The sequence below is a fragment of the Cherax quadricarinatus genome, chromosome 63, assembly GCF_038502225.1.
Source record: "Cherax quadricarinatus isolate ZL_2023a chromosome 63, ASM3850222v1, whole genome shotgun sequence".
In the NCBI taxonomy this organism is placed as follows: Eukaryota; Metazoa; Arthropoda; class Malacostraca; order Decapoda; family Parastacidae; genus Cherax; species Cherax quadricarinatus.
In genome coordinates, this window is record NC_091354.1 from 4,522,231 (window position 1) to 4,545,365 (window position 23,135).

At 46.3% G+C, this 23,135-nt stretch overlaps 1 protein-coding gene across 11 annotated transcripts in view; it reads right to left on the reverse strand.

Annotated features, from left to right (window-relative positions):
• Positions 1-23,135, reverse strand: part of LOC128698209 (zinc finger protein castor homolog 1) — a 522,290-nt gene that overhangs the window by 22,064 nt on the left and 477,091 nt on the right. For 6 of the 11 annotated variants that reach the window (XM_070098617.1, XM_070098622.1, XM_070098620.1 and 3 more), the window contains 6 exons: positions 4,066-4,249; positions 3,340-3,538; positions 2,767-2,983; positions 2,275-2,489; positions 1,347-2,117; positions 562-765 (listed from right to left, as the gene is read on the reverse strand). In XM_070098617.1, the coding sequence (XP_069954718.1) occupies positions 562-765; positions 1,347-2,117; positions 2,275-2,489; positions 2,767-2,983; positions 3,340-3,538; positions 4,066-4,249 (1,790 nt within the window). The remainder of the gene's footprint in view (positions 1-561; positions 766-1,346; positions 2,118-2,274; positions 2,490-2,766; positions 2,984-3,339; positions 3,539-4,065; positions 4,250-23,135) is intronic. The other 5 variants (XM_070098625.1, XM_070098624.1, XM_070098623.1 and 2 more) reach the window with 2 other exon arrangements.

Consider the following 23,135-nt stretch of genomic DNA (forward strand, 5'->3'; position numbering starts at 1 on the left):
CAAATATACTTTTTATAATGTAAATCAAATATTGTACATAGCCTCACGAAAATAAGATTTTTAAATATTATTGTTTTCTTTTATTAAAAATATATTATTTATTGATTTTTGTGTTTAGAAGTATAAGTTGTAACCTTAATAGAACTGAAGAGTTTATGGGACAATTCTGGGAAGTTAACAAACCTGAAGTAAACAATCTGAACAAAACTGCAACGTTTAGAGAGAATAAATTAAAAAAAAGTAGACTGTAAAAGGCAAGTTTGAAAGAAAAAAAAAGAACAGCGAATTTTAATGGGTAACTAAAGGAGTGCTATAGGTAGCAACTTAAGTAAAATATATCAGAATAAAAGGGATAAAGTAGTTTATGTGAAGAAACGCTGGGAGAGAAGCCGAGGTTGATGACTTCTGAGAGTACAGCCGTGTTTAAGACTTTTTTTTTTTTAGAGAATATTTGAGTTTATTAAAGTGGAGGAAATCGTAGAAAACTGAGTTTAAGTGGGATAACTTTGAGAGAACAGCTGAGTTCAAGGGGCTGGAACTTTGAGAGGGCAGCAGACGCACCTCGATAACTCTGTTCTTAGGGGGCCGTCCGCGCTTACGCTTGAACATGGCATCAACGGAGGTCACGGCAGCGACGCCTATTGGTCCCCCGGCGCCAGGGGGGGTCGCTAGGGCCAGGCATCGTGCGTAGTCGTGCATCCGGAAGTGTTCGAGGCGTCGAAAGGGTTTGTCGCCTGACGCCAAGATGGCCTCGCCGCACCCCTCCTGCACACGCCATCACGCTCAGTTAGTACACACACAACACCACACCAACAATATACGCCAAATAAAAATAAAGGCATAAGAAAACTACAAAATAATACATTACATATGTTACAAGAAAATTAAGGAAAGCTGAGGAGACAAACACACCAGCCCAGAGTGTAAGTTCACTAACAGTGTTAAGTTCACTACCATAACACGCGATACAACAATTAGTTTCATACTAAATAATATGAATTACTAAAACTAAAAAAAACTTCAGGAAAGTTTGCCTCCATAAATTAGACCTTAGAATTATGTTATTCCTGTACTGCTAGCTTAGCATTATTATAACAACTTAAAGTGTTAAAAAGTTTTGTAAAGCTAAGAAGAGGCTTGTTTTAATTTCTTTGTTAGACTACAATCAGTGAAGCAAGCATGTGTAAGTGCAGTGAACAACGCTTTTGCCAACCAGGAAAATACTCCCAACAAATCCATGATTTAAGAAGTTTGAAAATGAATGCGAGTTTTGATTTTGACATGCACTCATGAGCTCAAGAACTGCTCACTACCAGAGCATTCAACGATTATCAGAGGGGACTTACCCAGTTGCAGTGGAAATGGTCTGCATGATCCTGGATGGAACAGTCTGGGGGACACGGGCGAGGGTCGTCAGTGCTCGTCACCTTGGTGTAGTGGTCGTCCGAAATCAGGGTTTGTTGTTCGTGGACACGTCCATGGTCACGGGCGCTCTCGCGCCCACGGAACACAGCCTCACACTCGTCGCAGTGCCAGTGTTCCATACCCGTCAGATCGCAGCCAGTCCGGCACGGCTCATCCCGGCTGTGACACCGGACCCAGCGCTCCCAGTCACGGTCTTCGGCTCCACTCATACTAACACTCAGGTCAACTGGCGACGCCGGTCCCGAAGACGAGGATGCTGGGGTTGAAGCTGAACTGGTGGCGGAGCCACCGTGGAACAGACCGTGGGCGGCCGGAGGTGCCACCGCTAGAAGGCGAGCTAGTGGGTGCTGAGATTCGGCTAAACCAGGAGGAGGAAAACCGCCCATTAGTAAGCCGGGCGGCCTTTGGAGTCCTGGGGGTAGGGAAATGGGCGTGACGGGAGCAGGAACGGATCCCAGAGGAGACGAGGAATCCTCACTTCTTTGGTCAATAGGACACATGGGGCCTCCCATGGGTCCACCAAGTGGTCCCATCAGGGGGTTGATCATGTGCCCCCCTAGGGTACCAAGGGGCCGCAGTGCCTCGTGAAGGAGAGGGGTGAGGGCGGGATGGCCCTCTGGCATTCCCAACATTGTCTGTGCCAGCTTGTACTTGCGGTAGGCTCTCTCGTGGTCTTGACGTTCGTGTTTTCTCTGTACAAAATAAACAAACTTGTCAAGTGCACTAATCAGCGGGTTTAACTAAGAAGATATTTGGAAATATAACAAGGATAAGCGCAGTGAATAAACCGCAACAAAATACAAAGAGAGCTCTTTGGTAAAGCAAACAATCAACTATCGGTATTGTTACCAGGTGTAAGAGCAGAGTGTTGAAGTGCACCTTGTGAGCGAATATCTGGCCGGAGGAATGCAGGACGTAGTTACAGTCAGGCCGGATACAATGGATGTGGTTGACCACGCGAGAGAATTTACACGCCTCGTACGGACACTCCTCCTGTTTCATGAACTTCTTGAAGCCGTCCTTGGTCAGCTGCTCGTCCTTGATATGGTACGTCTTGTGCTTCTCTGCGGGGAAAGAGTTTGTTATTATACTTGTATTAAATCGAGGAAAAAAGTCTCTTGAATTATAGGAATATAAAAGAGAGAAGCGAGATGGTAAACAGAGTGCAGTGATGCGAGTTCACAAGGGAATTCTTTTATTCATTGTGTTCTGTAGCAAATGCAAACGAATATTATTTTTTATCATTAGAGAATAACTTTTTCTCAAACCGTGTAATAAAACAAATGATTGACTAGAATGGAAGAGACAGGAAGAGAGACAAGAGTGTGTATCCTAACTTACCCATGTCTGCCTTGTTCTTGAAAGTGTAGTTGCAAGCGGTTCTCATACAGTGGAAATGGGTGGTGCGCTGGCCGTTGAAGGAGCAGGAGGGTTGGCCACAGTCTTCAGAAGCACGGAACCTCTGGAAGCCCTCCTGCATGATGGCCGAGTCCTTACGGTGGTAGTTGGCGTGCATCTGGACGTCTGATGTGCTGATGTATACTTTGTCGCAGCCCTCCTGTCGGAGGCAAATGTGCTAAGGCTAACATTGAGAGTAGCGGATGGAGGATCGAGTCTCCATCCCTTATAGGACTGTATGACCCACAGTCGTTCAACGCTTCACATAAAGTATGTAGTTATGTTAAGGCTACCTACATGTATGTTTTTTATACCAAAATAACCTTCATGGTCTTCAAACTATGTCAGTGTGGACTAAAATTTAATGAACGAGTAAAACAGGGAAGACATCTATTCCAATCATTAAGGGAAGGAGACTACCCTAACCTCACAAGCCTGGATTGGGAAAACTACCTTTAGATAACTACATTCAAGGAAGACACCTTCCCTGACCTCGCAAGACCGTGAGGAACCTACCTTGAGACAGTGGTAGTGTGTCTGCTTGCGGTTGTGAGAGCAGTTATTGAAGCGGTCGGAACAGTCATCGGAAGGAGAGTAGCGCATGAAGCCGTGTTGAAGACTCTCGTCCCGCTTCTTGTGCCACTTGAAGTGTCTGATCATCTCCTCCTTCTTGCTGAACACTTTCGAGTTGCACTCCAAGCAGTGAAAGTGCTCTCTGTTGTATTGAAAATCGGCATGGGTTTAAACGGCAAATTTTAATAAGTATTTTGAGCATAAATAATATACTGCAGTTAAAAATTCGTACCTCGAAATATATATCCCTCATTCATTGAAAACAGTTGGGTTTAATTATTAGAAGATACGTCAGAGCATGAAAAAATACAACAGCCTCTATATAAATCTAAATAAAATACCGACAACAGTGAAGACTGGTTACGGAAGAAGCTTACTGAACAACTTTCCGCTCTATAGATCTACACAGAGCAAAACGTTCACCTAATAAATGCTTGTTCTACAAGGTATCACTTAACTCCTATGACGAAAACATGAATTTGTCCCGTAATTAAAAAAATAAGGCAAGGAAAATAGAACTGTGCCTAAACTATCATTACTAAGATGCCTTGACTCTGGACCGAAAATGACTATTTCTCATCCCTAGGCGCTATTTGACCCCAGCGAGCGACCCTTGCCCATGAAATTACTACTACTAATAGTGACAGTGAGTTCAAGGAATGGACTAACCTGAGGTTGTGTTCCCTGCAAGGAAGGTGGCCACACTCCAGGGCTGAGCTGTAAGGCTTGACGTAGCGGGAATAATCTAGCTGGGGTTTGTTAAGGGCTTCCCTCACCCCCATGCCCCCGGGCACTAGGGATGAGGGAGCGCCGCCCCCTGATCCCAAGGACAGTCCCGCCAGTCCAGGAGTCACTGTCGGAAAGAAACAAGTCACGTTATGTCAGTGAAAATCCGAAACCACAGGAAATGAGCCTACCGTCCTGTCACAGTACTGATTCGTAGTTAGAAAATAGTTTATGTAGGCTTCTCGGGAAATTAATAGGCTTAAAAATCATGATAACTACACAATATGAAGGAAATGATAACAGTTTGAAAGAAATCGCGATAACTGTGCAATAACAAGAAAGAAATCGTGATTTTTTCAAGCGTAACCTTGAACTCCGTGTTACATATATTTGTGTGTATCATTCCTGAATACAGAATGGTCACAGACTGCGACACATCAGTATATATATATATATATATATATATATATATATATATATATATATATATATATATATATAAATATATATATAATGTCGTGCCGAATATGTAAAACTGATCAATTAGCGAGAACTCATTTAAAATAAGTCCTTTCTAAAATTTTCTCTTATACGTTTAAAGATATATTTTTTTCATTAATGTTAATGAAAAAAAATTTCATTTTGCACCAAAAGAATCTTAGAAAACTTACCTAACCTTATTATAACAAGAGCAATTTATTTTAGCCTAACCCAACTAAATATATTTTAAATACGTTTACAATAATTTAGTACTAAAGAAACACAATCAAATATATTTTTTTTCGTAAGCTTCAGAATGATTTTGGCGAAATTATTGCATACACAAATTTTCACTTGTCCTATATGGCAAGATGAGCGTTGCTATTTAGGCCAAGATCGCAAGTTCTGCCTATTCGGCACGACATTATATATATATATATATATATATATATATATATATATATATATATATATATATATATATATATATATATATATATATATCTATATATATATGGGAGACTAATTTATGAGGACGTTTCTGTTCGATTTGACCATTAATAAGTTGCTCCAGCCACTATTATGATTTTTTGGTTCTCTATACATCCTTTTAAGCTAAAGTTAAGTTAGATTTGGTTAACTATGCCTACAGATTTTAGACTTTGTCGGCGAAGCGGTTAGTTTATTGTACACCCATAATCCATCCTGTGAACGGTAGCTGCTAATTTATTGTGCATCCTATGTAAAGCCTCTGGACGGTAGTGGCTAGTTTACTGTGCACCCCTATCCATCCTGTGAACGGTAGTGGCATATCCATCCTGTGGACGGTAGTGGCATATCCATCCTGTGAACGGTAGTGGCATATCCATCCTGTGGACGGTAGTGGCATATCCATCCTGTGGACGGTAGTGGCATATCCATCCTGTGGACGGTAGTGGCATATCCATCCTGTGAACGGTAGTGGCATATCCATCCTGTGGACGGTAGTGGCATATCCATCCTGTGGACGGTAGTGGCATATCCATCCTGTGGACGGTAGTGGCATATCCATCCTGTGGACGGTAGTGGTATATCCATCCTGTGGACGGTAGTGGCATATCCATCCTGTGGACGGTAGTGGTATATGTATCCAGTGAATGGTAGTGGTATTTTTATCCTGTGGACGGTAGTTGTATATCTATCCTGTGGACGGTAGTGGCATATCCATCCTGTGGAAGGTAGTGGTATATTTATCCTGTGGACGGTAGTGGCATATCCATCCTGTGGACGGTAGTGGCATATCCATCCTGTGGACGGTAGTGGCATATCCATCTTGTGGACGGTAGTGGCATATCCATCCTGTGGACGGTAGTGGTATATCTATCCAGTGAATGGTAGTGGTATTTTTATCCTGTGGAAGGTAGTGGTATATCCATCCTGTGGACGGTAGTGGCATATCCATCCTGTGGAAGGTAGTGGTATATCTATCCTGTGGACGGTAGTGGCATATCCATCATTTGGACGGTAGTGGCATATCTATCCTGTGGATGGTAATGGCATATCCATCCTGTAGACGGTAGTGGCATATCTATCCTGTGGAGGGTAGTGGTATATCTATCCTGTGGACGGTAGTGATATATCTGTCCTGTGGACGGTAGTGATATATCTATTCTGTGGACGGTAGTGATATATCTATTCTGTGGACGGTAGTGGTATATCTATCCTGTGGACGGTAGTGGCATATCTATCCTGCGGACGGTAGTGGCATATCCATCCTGTGGACGGTATTGGTATATTTATCCTGTGGACGGTAGTGGTACATCCATCCTGTGGACGGTAGTGGTATATCCATCCTGTGGACGGTAGTGGTATATCCATCCTGTGGACGGTAGTGGCATATCCATCCTGTGGACGGTAGTGGTATATCCATCCTGTGGACGGTAGTGGTATATCCATCCTGTGGACGGTAGTGGCATATCCATCCTGTGGACGGTAGTGGTATATCCATCCTGTGGACGGTAGTGGTATATCCATCCTGTGGACGGTAGTGGCATATCCATCCTGTGGACGGTAGTGGTATATCCATCCTGTGGACGGTAGTGGTATATCTATCCTGTGGACGGTAGTGGTATATCCATCCTGTGGACGGTAGTGGGATATCCATCCTGTGGACGGTAGTGGCATATCCATCCTGTGGACGGTACTGGTATATTTATCCTGTGGACGGTAGTGGTATATCCATCCTGTGGACGGTAGTGGTATATCCATCCTGTGGACGGTAGTGGCATATCCATCCTGTGGACGGTAGTGGCATATCCATCCTGTGGACGGTAGTGGTATATCCATCCTGTGGACGGTAGTGGCATATCCATCCTGTGGACGGTAGTGGCATATCCATCCTGTGGACGGTAGTGGCATATCCATCCTGTGGACGGTAGTGGTATATCCATCCTGTGGACGGTAGTGGTATATCCATCCTGTGGACGGTAGTGGTATATCCATCCTGTGGACGGTAGTGGTATATCCATCCTGTGGACGGTAGTGGTATATCCATCCTGTGGACGGTAGTGGTATATCCATCCTGTGGACGGTAGTGGTATATCCATCCTGTGGACGGTAGTGGTATATCCATCCTGTGGACGGTAGCGCGAAGACATGAATACACAAAAGAGCCTAGGAACTAGGCCACAGAAGGGCTAACAGGAATACATATGGATATATTTATACAATTTATATACTTATAAAACATGTGACCATACACACACAAAAAACTCAGGGAAACATGTAACAACGTCTCGATAGAAAAAAACCACGAGACGTTTAAATCTAAAGGTTTATTTAAAGGCTTATGTGAAGGTATATCATGCACATCAGAGGCCACGCCCACCAGATGGCTACTTAAAAGCCAGTACAGGAATACTGGCTTGGACGATGGTCTGCAAATACATGATAAATTCGCATGATACACCCTCATAGTGCTATATAATGGGCGCTTGATCAAGTCTTTTACCCGCATCAAGGCACCTGCCCCTTCCCTGAACCACACAACTGTTGTGGGTACCTGCTTCTCTGCTGTTTTCCAGACAGTGATAATCCTCTTAATCACCTTATCTCAGCAGTGGTGGTGCTGACTCCTGGGTCAGGGGAAATTTCTCATGACGCGAGTTAGGATCCTGGAGTCTACCTGGAGGGTATTCCGGGGATCAATGCCCCCGTGGCCCGGTCCACGACCAGGTCTCCCGGTGGATCAGGGTCTGATCAACCAGGATGTTACTGCTGGCCGCACGTAGTCCAACGTACGAACCACAGCCCGGCTGATCAGGCACCGACTTTAAGTATCTGTCCGGCTCCCTTTTGAAGGCAGCCAGGGGCCTATTGGTAATTCCCCTAATGCTCGGTGGGAAACTGTTGAACAGTCTTGGGCCCCGGACACTTATGGTGTTTTCTCCTAGTGTACCAATGGCGCCCCTACTTTTCATTAGGGGTATTTTTGCATCGCCTGCCCAGTCTTTTACTTTCGTAGGGAGTGATTTCTGTGTGCAGATTCGGGACCATTCCTTCTAGGATTTCTCAAGTAGGTCACACAAGTTGGTCAGTGGTTAAGCAGCCAATGGTGTTCCAGCACTGGGTATCACTGATCAAGCAACCAATGGTGTACCAGTACTCGGTATCACTGATCAAGCAACCAATGGTGTACCAATACTGGGTATCACTGATTAAGCAACCAATGGTGTATTAGTAGTGGGTATCACTGATCAAGCAACCAGTGGTATACCAGTACTGGGTATCACTGATCAAGCAACTACTGGTGTACCAGTACTCGGTATCACTGATCAAGCAACTACTGGTGTAAGGTTTAATTTAAGCCTGTCTGCTACACTAGGATTAATGCTGCATGTCACTTGTACAACACCGCTCCAGAACACTTTAATCCCTAAAACGTATGTTATAGTGGGTTTTCAGCTTATATAGTCTGACATATTTTTTCTGCATATACACTCTTCCAGTATCTTGAAAAAAAAAATTAAACAGATAACATTGTCTACTGCACACTTCTTGGTGTACAGCAGGGCAGACTTACCTAATCTTAGAGCCTTCATGTCTTCAAAAAACAAAACAATAACACAAGGCCGCAGTTGTGACTAAATAAAAAAAAATACAAAGCCGCGGATGGTGCGATATCCACTCCATCACACACAGGAACTGCGGGACATCCACTGGGAACCAGTCACTCCCAAACGTCGGAAACAGTCTAGACTGGTTAAAAAAAAGATTGTAGATTGTCCAAGCTTTTCAAAGTAGCGTGAGACAATGGGATAACTTAACTTTGTAGTCCAGTCTTTTCAAAGAACATGTCTCACCGAAGAGAAGAAATATGAGTGTTGTGTATGGCTGGTGGAGGGCGTGGGGGCGGGGGCGGGGGCGTGCTTCCGCTGGCCGCCGAGGAGGATGGCATAGCCCCGACTTGGATCCGACGCGATACCCTCCGCCCTTGTGCTCGGTCGCACCAAGAGTGAGACTCGCGTGGCGGCTGCAGCGCGCGATCAATTGCACGACTAACTCAGGATGTCCTGGTAGTGGGGGGAGAGTCCCGCCGCCCCTCCTTCCCCTCCTAAGTGACCACCGCCGCTGGAAGGACGGGAAGGCGCTCCTACTGACCTCCTGAATCACGGAGCGCCCTCTCCTACTGCCTCCCTCAATCACCTCACAAAACACTCCCGGTAACTCCTAGCCATCAGCCTCACAGGTGCCCGTCAAGGCGGACATAAGAATTATTTCTTTATAAGTGACTTCCTTTCAGCTACTTGCAATCAACAGACACCTACGTATCCTCCTTTAAGCTTGCAATGTTTTTGTTTCTCACTTAGTCCTGCATAAGCCAGAGTATTCGACAGCAGTAACTTACATTCCTCAATATACAATAGTGCCTCCCGTGGTTCCTGCTACACTGCAATTAAGATTAGAATCTACTTATCATGTACCAATTCCTCACTAAACCTGATGCCAGGTAGGGTGGGTTACCTTCAAAGCGTACCCCCACCCCCATCCCAGAGCCGCCCCTATGAGACCCCTTTTTCCACCTATCAAAAGAGGGTAGGGAGGTGGATGAAGTGGGGAGATGGTGTGGCGGGGAGATGTTATAGCTTTTTTAAATAAACATTAGATACACGGCACTGCATGGATATATCTCACCCATCCAAGAGCGCTTCAGTCAGACGAGTTTTCTTACACAGTAGTTGACCTTCAAGCAGCACTGGAGTCTAACACAACTGTTTACTCTAGATGCCACCCACAACAGTCTGGTAACACACAGGTGGGCAGGGCAGCAGTGGTGTAAGGAAACCTTCCCACATGTTTCCCAGTGCCTGGGAATCGAATCCGTGACTTTATGATTGTGATGATCTCACCAGTGAGCTGCGCGGCACCCATGATGGGTAGGTGGGTGTTGTTGTGGAGGTGTGATGGTGGGAGTGTACTCACCTATTTGTGGTTGCAGGGGTTGAGACTCAGCAGTGTGTGTGTGTGTGTGTGTGTGTGTGTGTGTGTGTGTGTGTGTGTGTGTGTGTGTGTGTGTGTGTGTGTGTAGAGGTAGTGTAGTGGGGGTGTGGCTCGCTCACCCCTGCCACACCTTTATGATAACGCCCTCCACCTCACACGCTCTTAATTATTCATTTATTCACAATTCATCATTTATCTGAACGCCCTCTAGACCCTCCAGGTCCTCCCTCCCCAACACCTACCACCTCTCAACCTTACCTCGCCCACACCACGCCTGTGACATACCTGTACTCAGTTTCGAAGGTTCTTGTTGATTGCCTGAACAACCAGTGTGTTGCTGTTAGCAACCTGACAGGCCTAGGCAACCATCACAACTTGGGAAATCAGGCCTACAGTTAACAACAGGTAGTGGCCTAGTTTCCTTCATATGACTCCATTAGTTCTGGCAACATTTGCTACATTTACTGGAAGTTCGTTGAAGAGATTAGGGCCGAGGATACTGACATACTGCCTATGACAGCAGTGCTTGTCACTGGGTTTAATATACACGTCCTTCCATATTTCCCATTCCAGTAAGTTATTATGGTAGTGTGCAGATTGAGGACCTGACCCTCAAGTATCTTTCATGAATCTAGTATGAGTCGTAATGACACGATTGCAAATAAACCATATGACCGCGGGTTCAATCCCGGCCGGGGGTATGGTTTAATCTAGTATGAGGTCTGTGTCTGTCTGTCTGTCTGTCTGTCTGTCTGTCTGTCTGTCTCTCTCTCTCTCTCTCTCTCTCTCTCTCTCTCTCTCTCTCTCTCTCTCTCTCTCTCTCTCTCTTAACCTCTCACTTCCCCAGAGTACACTTGAGGCGTTCCCAGTTTGATTCCAAACGAGAGGTTAACACTATGTTTTCCATTTGTGCTCTCCTGCCTTGCAAACAATCTGGAGCATTGGGGAATACTCGTACGAGCGAGCGCAAGTGACTTCAGTACTGCCATCATAGGCGTGACTTTCTTCTTACCTACCCTGTCTTCCTGCCCTTTCTTAAACTTACTTGTGTTATGTAAAAGATATAAAGGTCAACTGACAAGGTACGTTCACATGAGAGTACGCTTACAAGAGGGAGCGGGCATAAGGGTACGCTTGCGTGTGGGTACGTTCAAATCATAAGGGAACTTTTACCTTTGATAAGTTTCGAGAGTCTTACTACTCTCCAGTGGCAGTGATATCCTGGTCAACCAGGCTGTTGCTGTTGGAGGTCCGCTGCCCCACATATCCATCTCAGCATGGTTGATCTGGCACCTGGTGAAGATACTTGTCCAGTTTTCTCTTGAAGACTTGTTCCAGCAGTGTTTCGGATATCTTCTGGTAAGATGTTGAATAGTCTGGAGCCACGAATGTTGATAGTGTTCCCTTATTGTGCCCACCGCATCCCAGCTTTTCACTGGGTTTATTTTGCACTTCCTCCGCATAACTCTCGCTCCAGTATGTTATGGCAGTATGCAGATTTGGGACCAGGCCATCCACTGAATACACGCCCTCACCAAGGTCCTCCCACACGGCGGCACGCCCACATGAGGGTACGCCCACACAAGGGTACGCCCACACAAGGGTACGCCCACACAAGGGTACACCCACACGAGGGTACACTTACAAAAGGGTACGCCCACTAGAGGGGGAAAAAAACTCCCGAGCACCGTCGTACAGTACAAACAGTTGTTTCTCGGCAGGAGGGGAGAGTGATTAATAAAATCCATATATTGACGGGGAAGGAAGGAAGGAAGGAGGGAGCCGGGTGGGCGGGCGTGGGCGGTCAGTGGGGGCAGACAGGGGCGGTGGGCGGGCGTGGTTGCAAAGGATAATTTCACCGCATGCGGCCGCCTCCACCACCAACCGTGCGCCCAGCAATTCATTTTTGTCTCCCCTTTCCCTTTGAGCCGGACTGTGCACATAGCCACGATAACTGAACACCCGCCTATTGCTATCCTCGGACAGGGGCTGGGTGACACAAAATAATCGCTATCACTGGAACTCAGAAGCGCTCCCATAATGATAATTGCAGCGGCAGCCAGTCCAACCAACCTTGCTGACATCAACCATGAAACACCAGTTAAAATAAGGGAAGGATAACAGTTAGAATACAGTTTTATTTTATTTACAGTACCGTGTTTTTTTAGCAATACCGTGTTTTTAACAATACCGTGTTTTTTTTTTTACCAGTACCTTAAGATTACTGTGGTTTTTAACAATACCGTCATTTTTAACAATACGGTGGTTTTAATAACGTAACTTTAATACCATAATTTTAACAATACCATGGTTTTAATACCATAATTTTAACAATACCATGGTTTTTAACAGTACCGTGGTTTTTAACAGTACCGTGGTTTTTAACAGTACCGTGGTTTTTAACAGTACCGTGGTTTTTAACAGTACCGTGGTTTTTAACAGTACCGTGGTTTTTAACAGTACCGTGGTTTTTAACAGTACCGTGGTTTTTAACAGTACCGTGGTTTTTAACAGTACCGTGGTTTTTAACAGTACCGTGGTTTTTAACAGTACCGTGGTTTTTAACAATATCGTGATTTTTATCAGTGCAGAACTGTGAAGAATGAGTAACAATGCTGGAACAATTCACAACTATGAATAAGTTACGACACCGTGGAACGCTGGAACAATGAACTACCGTCAAGAATATGTCACAATATCGCTACTGGAACAATCTTACAAATCAACTCGAAGACTACGCGAGGAAACTTCAGACGGAGTTTCGATCAGTTTCGGACCATTATCAGATCACAATTACGCACCAGAAAGAACAACGTTTTCTCAGTAATACCATAGATTTATCTGGTCTTTCGTCAAACATGTAGAGGCGTCTAAAAAAAAAAAGTACAGCACATTATCGTTAATACTAACCAGGACACGTGGATCATTTAAAATAAAATAATAATTATTATATTGCCCTTGAGAACTAAATGCTTATGGATGATACAGCAGCTGTGGAATGAGATTTAGCCAGAATTCTGGCTACACAGGTGTAACAAAAAAAGGCACAATACCGTGACTGAAACAATACACAAATAACCCGCACAGAGGAGAGAGGAACTTACGACGACGTAAGCTTCTAAATGTGAGTTAATTGCTCACATGCGTACAGATTCTCCGGTCACAGACAATACATGCACTGTGAGAGAATCTCTCGGCTATTTTGCATGACTGATAACCTAAAAAAAAAGAATGCAAGGCAAAACAAAATGATTCAGAAATATGACTAGAGTAATATATTCCCGTGGCCTGGCCACCCGCTGGGCAATTGATCGGCTGCCTGTTTTCTGCGGTCAACAGAAGTAAAAATAGGCCGTTGTCTCCCGACGGTGTTCCCTGGAGGGTGGAATACTTGAAGAATATGTAAATATTGTCCTAATGCAGAAATACGAAGGCAGCGCCATGAATTATAATTGTTTTTAAAGATTAAATGTCTAGGTACACAAGAAACGAAAAAATGGAAAGTGCTTTGGGATACGGTTAATGTAACTCCAGCACCGGCTGTCAGCTGTGGAAAGTGCCGATGGGATACCATTAAAAGTAACTCCTACACCGGCTGTCAGCTGTGGAAAGTGCCGATGGGATACCATTAAAAGTAACTCCTACATCGGCTGTCAGCTGTGGAAAGTGCCGATGAGATACCATTAAAAGTAACTCCTACATCGGCTGTCAGCTGTGGAAAGTGCCGATGGGATACCATTAAAAGTAACTCCTACACCGGCTGTCAGCTGTGGAAAGTGCCGATGGGATACCATTAAAAGTAACTCCTACACCGGCTGTCAGCTGTGGAAAGTGCCGATGGGATACCATTAAAAGTAACTCCTACACCGGCTGTCAGCTGTGGAAAGTGCCGATGGGATACCATTAAAAGTAACTCCTACATCGGCTGTCAGCTGTGGAAAGTGCCGATGAGATACCATTAAAAGTAACTCCTACATCGGCTGTCAGCTGTGGAAAGTGCCGATGAGATACCATTAAAAGTAACTCCTACATCGGCTGTCAGCTGTGGAAAGTGCCGATGGGATACCATTAAAAGTAACTCCTACACCGGCTGTCAGCTGTGGAAAGTGCCGATGGGATACCATTAAAAGTAACTCCTACACCGGCTGTCAGCTGTGGAAAGTGCCGATGGGATACCATTAAAAGCAACTCCTACACCGGCTGTCAGCAGCCATCCGGCTGAAGATAAAAAAAAAAATGAAACATTAACAGCCAGTGGGGATTAAATTTGCCAGCGTCTCTTTCTGTTGGCCATTCTAATGTTCGTGAACCATGAATATTTTATGGAGCGGGGCAGGACGCCCGCTCTGGCTGGGGGTAAATTGACGCGCAGTTTATGAATCGAACCCAATTTAAATTGTGGCCCATTTAGGGGGCGAACAACAATGGGGATGGCATAGAGGGCTTTCCCAGGAGCACTCATAAATCCTCGTGGAGGCTTGTTTATGTACAAGTGGAGACTTCCAGGGTTGCTCAGGACTCCAGGGTTCTTCCTGGAGGTTTCTAGGGTTACTTAGGCCTCCAGGGTTGCTCGGAAGGCCTCCAGGGTCGCCTAGAGGTTTCTAGAGTCACTCAAACCTCTATGATCACCCAGGAAGAATCCAGAATCACACTAGAGGACTCCACAGTCTTCCAGGCTCCAGGGTCGCCCTAAAAGCCTCTAGGGAGGCCCAGGAGGAGCTGTTTTACCTCCTATTGAGAAGCTGTGTAATATAAATGCAAATCATCCACAAATCTCAGTGAGAGACGGATTAAAACATAATTGAAAGCGTGAGCAAATTCCTCGGTGACTTGTATATTCATGGGGGTGAGCGCTAAATCCGTACTGATCATGCAGTGCCCGAGGGGTAGGGGGGCATCGGATCTGATCCAAGGAGCAGTTCCAGCTCCTTGAATCAAGAGACTTCCAGCAAGGATACTCCCTCTTTCTCGTCGATAATGAACCGAAATGCACGATGTAGTGATCATGATGGCGGTGATCATGACGGCGGTGATCATGACGGCGGTGATCATGACGGCGGTGATCATGACAGCAGTGATCATGACGGCGGTGATCATGACGGTGGTGATCATGACGGTGGTGATCATGACGGCAGTGATCATGACGGCAGTGATCATGACGGCGGTGATCATGACGGCGGTGATCATGACGGTGGTGATCATGACGGTGGTGATCATGACGGCAGTGATCATGACGGTGGTGATCATGACGGCAGTGATCATGACGGCGGTGATCATGATGGCGGTGATCATGACAGCAGTGATCATGACGGCGGTGATCATGACGGTGGTGATCATGACGGTGGTGATCATGACGGCAGTGATCATGACGGCAGTGATCATGACGGCGGTGATCATGACGGCGGTGATCATGACGGTGGTGATCATGATGGCAGTGATCATGATGGCGGTGATCATGACGGCAGTGATCATGACGGCGGTGATCATGACGGCAGTGATCATGATGGCGGTGATCATGACGGCAGTGATCATGATGGCGGTGATCATGACGGTGGTGATCATGACGGCGGTGATCATGACGGCGGTGATCATGACGGCAGTGATCATGACGGCAGTGATCATGATGGCGGTGATCATGACGGCAGTGATCATGATGGCGGTGATCATGACGGCAGTGATCATGATGGCGGTGATCATGACGGCAGTGATCATGATGGCGGTGATCATGACGGCGGTGATCATGACGGCAGTGATCATGATGGCGGTGATCATGACGGTGGTGATCATGACGGCGGTGATCATGACGGCGGTGATCATGACGGTGGTGATCATGACGGTGGTGATCATGACGGCGGTGATCATGACGGCGGTGATCATGACGGCGGTGATCATGACAGCAGTGATCATGACGGTGGTGATCATGACGGTGGTGATCATGACGGCAGTGATCATGACGGCAGTGATCATGACGGTGGTGATCATGACGGCAGTGATCATGACGGCGGTGATCATGATGGCGGTGATCATGACAGCAGTGATCATGACGGCGGTGATCATGACGGTGGTGATCATGACGGTGGTGATCATGACGGCAGTGATCATGACGGCAGTGATCATGACGGCGGTGATCATGACGGCGGTGATCATGACGGTGGTGATCATGATGGCAGTGATCATGATGGCGGTGATCATGACGGCAGTGATCATGACGGCGGTGATCATGACGGCAGTGATCATGATGGCGGTGATCATGACGGCAGTGATCATGATGGCGGTGATCATGACGGTGGTGATCATGACGGCGGTGATCATGACGGCGGTGATCATGACGGCAGTGATCATGACGGCAGTGATCATGATGGCGGTGATCATGATGGCGGTGATCATGACGGCAGTGATCATGATGGCGGTGATCATGACGGCAGTGATCATGATGGCGGTGATCATGACGGCAGTGATCATGATGGCGGTGATCATGACGGCGGTGATCATGACGGCAGTGATCATGATGGCGGTGATCATGACGGTGGTGATCATGACGGCGGTGATCATGACGGCGGTGATCATGACGGTGGTGATCATGACGGTGGTGATCATGACGGCGGTGATCATGACGGCGGTGATCATGACGGCGGTGATCATGACGGCGGTGATCATGACAGCAGTGATCATGACGGTGGTGATCATGACGGTGGTGATCATGACGGCAGTGATCATGACGGCAGTGATCATGACGGCGGTGATCATGACGGCAGTGATCATGACGGCGGTGATCATGATGGCGGTGATCATGACGGCAGTGATCATGACGGCAGTGATCATGACGGCAGTGATCATGATGGCGGTGATCATGATGGCGGTGATCATGACGGCGGTGATCATGACGGCGGTGATCATGACGGCGGTGATCATGACGGCAGTGATCATGACGGCGGTGATCATGACAGCGGTGATCATGACGGCAGTGATGACGGCAGTGATCATGACGGCGGTGATCATGACGGCGGTGATCATGACGGCGGTGATCATGACGGCGGTGATCATGACGGCGGTGATCATGACGGCGGTGATCATGACGGCGGTGATCATGACGGCAGTGATCATGACGGCTGTGATCATGACGGCGGTGATCATGACGGCGGTGATCATGACGGCGGTGATCATGACGGCGGTGATCATGACGGCGGTGATCATGACGGCAGTGATCATGACGGCGGTGATCATGACGGCAGTGATCATGACGGCAGTGATCATGACGGCGGTGATCATGACGGCAGTGATCATGACGGCGGTGATCATGACGGCGGTGATCATGACGGCAGTGATCATGACGGCGGTGATCATGACGGCGGTGATCATGACGGCAGTGATCATGACGGCGGTGATCATGACGGCGGTGATCATGACGGCGGTGATCATGACAGCAGTGATCATGACGGCGGTGATCATGACGGCAGTGATCATGACGGCGGTGATCATGACGGCGGTGATCATGATGGCGGTGATCATGACGGCAGTGATCATATGGAAAACGATCAAGGCCAATAATATAACTAATCCTCATAATCAAGCAACAACAACAGCCACTAACACTACCACCACCGGCAGTAAGCAACCCCCCCCCAAACAGCAATCACCACCATCACAACTATCACCACCACCAACTTCTACAAACATCAACACATTGCTACCACCACTAACTACCAGCATTACCACAAATAACCACCACCACCACCATTCATTACCAGTAAACAGTAACTACCACCAGACCCCGGAACCATTCATCTGAATATCACTGACAGTGGACAGTTCCTTAGCTGGTTCATCTTCCTGACACAATGAGAAAGTCATCACTATCCTTTCTATATTAAATAATGGATATCTCCTTAACAGAATCTCATTCTCTCCCTGGCATGCACTCTCTGGACCCTCTTAACAATGGTACCGGAAACCCTTGAAAGGATCACATGCCTCTTTATTGGTAGTAATGGAAATCCTCCATTAAAAGAATATTGGTAACGAAATCCTCTTTAAAAGGCTCCAATTCATCTTCAGATAGCGACTCCGAGAACCTCTTGAGGGGTTCACGGTCCTCCCCGAGATATTGGAACCATTAGGTTTGCCTCTTCAATCTTCTGACATTACTTATGGCAGCCTAATGTACCTCGGGAATGCCCAGCACATATACACGTCGCTCACAGTTAAAGGATTAATCTTATATAGCGTGATAACTCACGTCCATATGACTTGAATACACAGCTTAAAAGACTCGGTCTGCAATGCACTCAGCCAGTAATACACTTAACCTGCAACAGATTAACACATATATACGGTAACCTGCAATAAATATTACATTCATACGATAACCTGCAATAGAATAACGCATACAGTTTCTGGTGACTCGTATCTCAGAGGTAGAACGTTTGGTATACAATCGACTGAACTCGGGTTAGTTCCCGGGAAAGCTGAGAAAGGCCTTTGGATTTTGTATATATCGTTGATGAGTTCCGAGAGTTTTTCTACTCCTGGAGCCTGGTCATGGGCCAGGCTCGTCTGGTGCTTGCCTGGTCAACCAGGCTGTTGCTGCTGGTGACCCAGTGACCCACAGATTCATAACAGCCTGGTTGGTTTGGCATCTGGTGAGGATACAACTACTCCCCATTGTTTGCTTGTCAGTAAACAGAAACTTTTGCCTATTTTCTTTTACTTTATCTTCACCCCTTTCTCTTTTTCTCCTTCCTTTTCTTCCCATTCTCCTCCCCTTTCTTCTTCTTTTTCTTCAGTAGTTTGCTGCACGATATGTCACCCAGAATACCTTCCCTTACAAAATTAGCAACAGGAAAACATTCAACACCTCCCTGGCAACCATGATCTTGCTCCGAAAGCTCACATTTTGACTTTACATTAGCAGCAAAGAATGCAAATGAGACAGCACCGCTGACTGCATGGGTGAGTCTCGTGCCCCGAACACACACACTATACCAACACTGACACTTTTCAGGGCCCAAGTTAGAGGTGAGAAGGCAGAGAAACATGTGAGCCCCATTTGTTATCGTAGGTCTGAAACACCCTATGAGGAGGGGAGAGAGGGTGGGAGAGAGAGAGAAAATGGGATGGAAAGAGTTAGAAATACTGTACCATCACAAACCCTGCCACCCACCCCTACCATCACCCTAACCAATACCACCGCCACCACTATTTGGCACCCCTCACTCTGCCCATCACTAAACTATTGACGGGAGATGGTACCCAGCCCACCACGTAATTGATACCAAGTACTCGAGAGGCAGGTACACAAGAGAACATTAACCTCATGGAGAGAGGAGACATATTCACAAAATAGAAGATACTCAAGTGGTACACATATACTACAAACAAGACAAACGAACAGTTCCACGGAGGATCGTCGAGGTACACGTGAAAGAGGATATAAGTGTACACTCTCTACACACTAAGAGTGTACACCACACACACTCCTGGCACAGAGTTATTTACAAATTCAGGCAGTGGTTTGTCCTCTTTGGGAAGTGATCTGTGTGTGCGTTTGTCAGCTGCCTCCACCACTCGGGTTCCTGTGCTCAGCTGGATACATTATCTACTCTAAGTACACGAGAGTGATTCCTAGATCAACACGACTGTAATATATACTTTTAACCTGTGTGAGTTAATATTTTTAACCTTTAGGGGCGATGGTAGTGGTAGTGAGTGGTGGCAGTGGGTTCAGAATAGGTCGTTCCTGTCTTTCGCATTTGCCGGACCATTAAGACAAGGTCTTGGATGCACTTGAAGACAAGCAAAATGGAGATATAGTATACCTTGACTTTTGCAGAAGTATTTGACTAATGTAACCATAGGTTAACTGTGTATAAAATGTATACCGATTGTAATAAAGTTGGTAGAATTACCGATAATATGTAAAGTAAAAGGACACAAGTGCAACTAATGAGACATTTTTATTGTGGCAACGTTTTGCTTTCCAGGAGCTCCTGGAGAGCGAAACGTTGCCACAATAAAAATGTCTCATTAGTTGCACTTGTGTCCTTTTACTTTACAAAATGTATACCGAATGATTAATCGGGAAGGTGAGCAGATGGATGCTTAACTTCCAAACGAGTAGAATGTAAAGAAATCAGAAGCTGTTACAGTGAAAAGTTCTGTCCATCAAGGCACAGTACTTGCCCTACTTCTCTTCCTCATTCTCAGTTCTGACACAGACAGTGACATCAACCATAGCACCGTATCATACTTTGCAGAGACATTAGAATTTGAATGAAAGTGATATCCATAGAAGATACAACGAGCACCCAAGCTGATATAAACCAAGTTTTCCAGTGGACCACTGGTATAAACCAAGTTTTCCAGTGGACCACTGATATAAACCAAGTTTTCCAGTGGACCACTGGTATAAACCAAGTCTTCCAGTGGACCAATGATATAAACCAAGTCTTCCAGTGGACCACTGATATAAACCAAGTCTTCCAGTGGACCACTGATAGAAACCAAGTCTTCCAGTGGACCACTGATAGAAACCAAGTCTTCCAGTGAATCACTGATATAAATCAAGTCTTCCAGTGGACCACTGACAATATGATGTTCAATGAGGACAAATTTCGGTTACTACGTCACGGATGAATGAAGGAAATAAAAACAAGATCAGAGTGCTAGACAATCTCAAATCACTCAATAGAACCTAATCAAATATGAGAGAACTGGGAGTGATAATGTCGGATCTCACGTTCCACGACACTGCTAAAGTCTCCTAGCTCAGAATGTGACGGATTCTGTGTGACGGAATATGACAGAGAATCCTTCCCCATTTATCCCTCTCTCTCTCTCTCTCTCTCTCTCTCTCTCTCTCTCTCTCTCTCTCTCTCTCTCTCTCTCTCTCTCTCTCTCTCTCTCTCTCTCTCTCTCTCTCTCCTCCCCACCGTCATATCTTCCTATTCTCCCTTTCCTCGTTCTCTCTCCATCTCTTGACTTCACCTAAAGCCAAGCACCCTCCCCATCTCTCCTCCTCACCCTCTCGTCTCCCCTTCCCCTCGCCCACCCTGACCCCTATCCCACCCCGTCCCCTCTCCCTAAAACCGCGGGGCAGAGGGCGTGGGAACCGGAAGTGGTGGGTGAGGGGCTCAAGGAAGTGAACATGACGGAAATAAAGAACACAGGATGGATGCTGCGGTGATGCTGTGGCGATGCTGTGATGGTGTGGTGCTGTGGCGATGCTGTGATGGTGTGGTGCTGTGGCCATGCTGTGGTGCTGTGGGGATGCTGCTGTGATGCTGCGGAGATGGTGCTGCTGCACTGTGATGTTGTGGAGATGGTGTGGCGGTGTGGGGATGCTAAGGAAATGGTGTGGTACTGTGGTAATGCGTGAGAGCGCGCGCACACACTCACATCTCATATGTACACAAGTTCAAGAAATGCACTTTTGTCCTGGGTACGTACACACATCCCAGATATGTACACACGTCACATGTAGGTACACACATCACAAGGTATGTACACATATCTCAGGCATGTGCACACGTCCCACGTACGTGCCTCTACGAACTCCAACCACACACGAGCGGACATCACGTACAAAGGAGCAGTAATCAAACCTACACCAGTCAAGAGTACTTGCAAACGTACATGGCTGCCTTTCAACTTCTCTTTCTACACTGAGAAAATCTCCCTTCTTTCTCCTCCTCTTCTTCGTTATTCTTCCCTCCCTACAGTGAGAGAATCTTCCTCTCCTTCTCATGTTATGGAACAAGAATATACTCTTTCACTACCATCCACAGGATGGATATGAGGTACACAATAAACTAGCCACTACCATCCACAGGATGGATATGAGGTACACAATAAACTAGCCACTACCATCCACAGGATGGATATGAGGTACACAATAAACTAGCCACTACCATCCACAGGATGGATATGAGGTACACAATAAACTAGCCACTACCATCCACAGGATGGATATGAGGTACACAATAAACTAGCCACTGCCATCCACAGGATGGATATGAGGTACACAATAAACTAGCCACTGCCATCCACAGGATGGATATGAGGTACACAATAAACTAGCCACTGCCATCCACAGGATGGATATGAGGTACACAATAAATTAGCCACTACCATCCACAGGGTGGATATGAGGTACACAATAAACTAGCCACTGCCATCCACAGGATGGATATGAGGTACACAATAAATTAGCCACTACCATCCACAGGATGGATATGAGGTACACAATAAACTAGCCACTGCCATCCACAGGATGGATATGAGGTACACAATAAACTAGCCACTACCATCCACAGGATGGATATGAGGTACACAAACTAGCCACTACCATCCACAGGATGGATATGAGGTACACAATAAACTAGCCACTACCATCCACAGGATGGATATGAGATACACAATAAACTAGCCACTACCATCCACAAGATGGATATGAGGTACACAATAAACTAGCCACTACCATCCACAGGATGGATATGAGGTACACAATAAACTAGCCACTACCATCCACAGGATGGATATGAGATACACAATAAACTAGCCACTACCATCCACAGGATGGATATGAGGTACACAATAAACTAGCCACTACCATCCACAGGATGGATATGAGGTACACAATAAACTAGCCACTACCATCCACACGAAGTCCAGCTGACGACTAAGGCGGAAAGCCCGTCTTGTACTGCTTGCAAATAAACACTATGGAAGAAGGCCCAGAGGGGTTGACCTGTGGTTGACCTGTGTTGCTGGTTTCAGGGGTCACTGGCCCCCCTCCGGGCCCTGTCCTGAACCAGGCCTCCTGGCTGCTTGCCTGATCTGTCAGGCTATTTGTGTTAGCACCACAGTCTGATGCAAAGGGAGGGAGGAAAGAGGAAGGGTGGAGGTAAGGGAAGAGACGAGGATGTGTATAGGGAGAAGTGGTATGAAGAGGAGGAGGATGAGGAGGAGGAGGAGGAGGAGGAGGAGGAGGAGGAGGAGGAAGAAGAGGAGGAGAGGTTAAGGTGAAGGGGTTAAATGTTGGGAGGTAAGATTAAAGG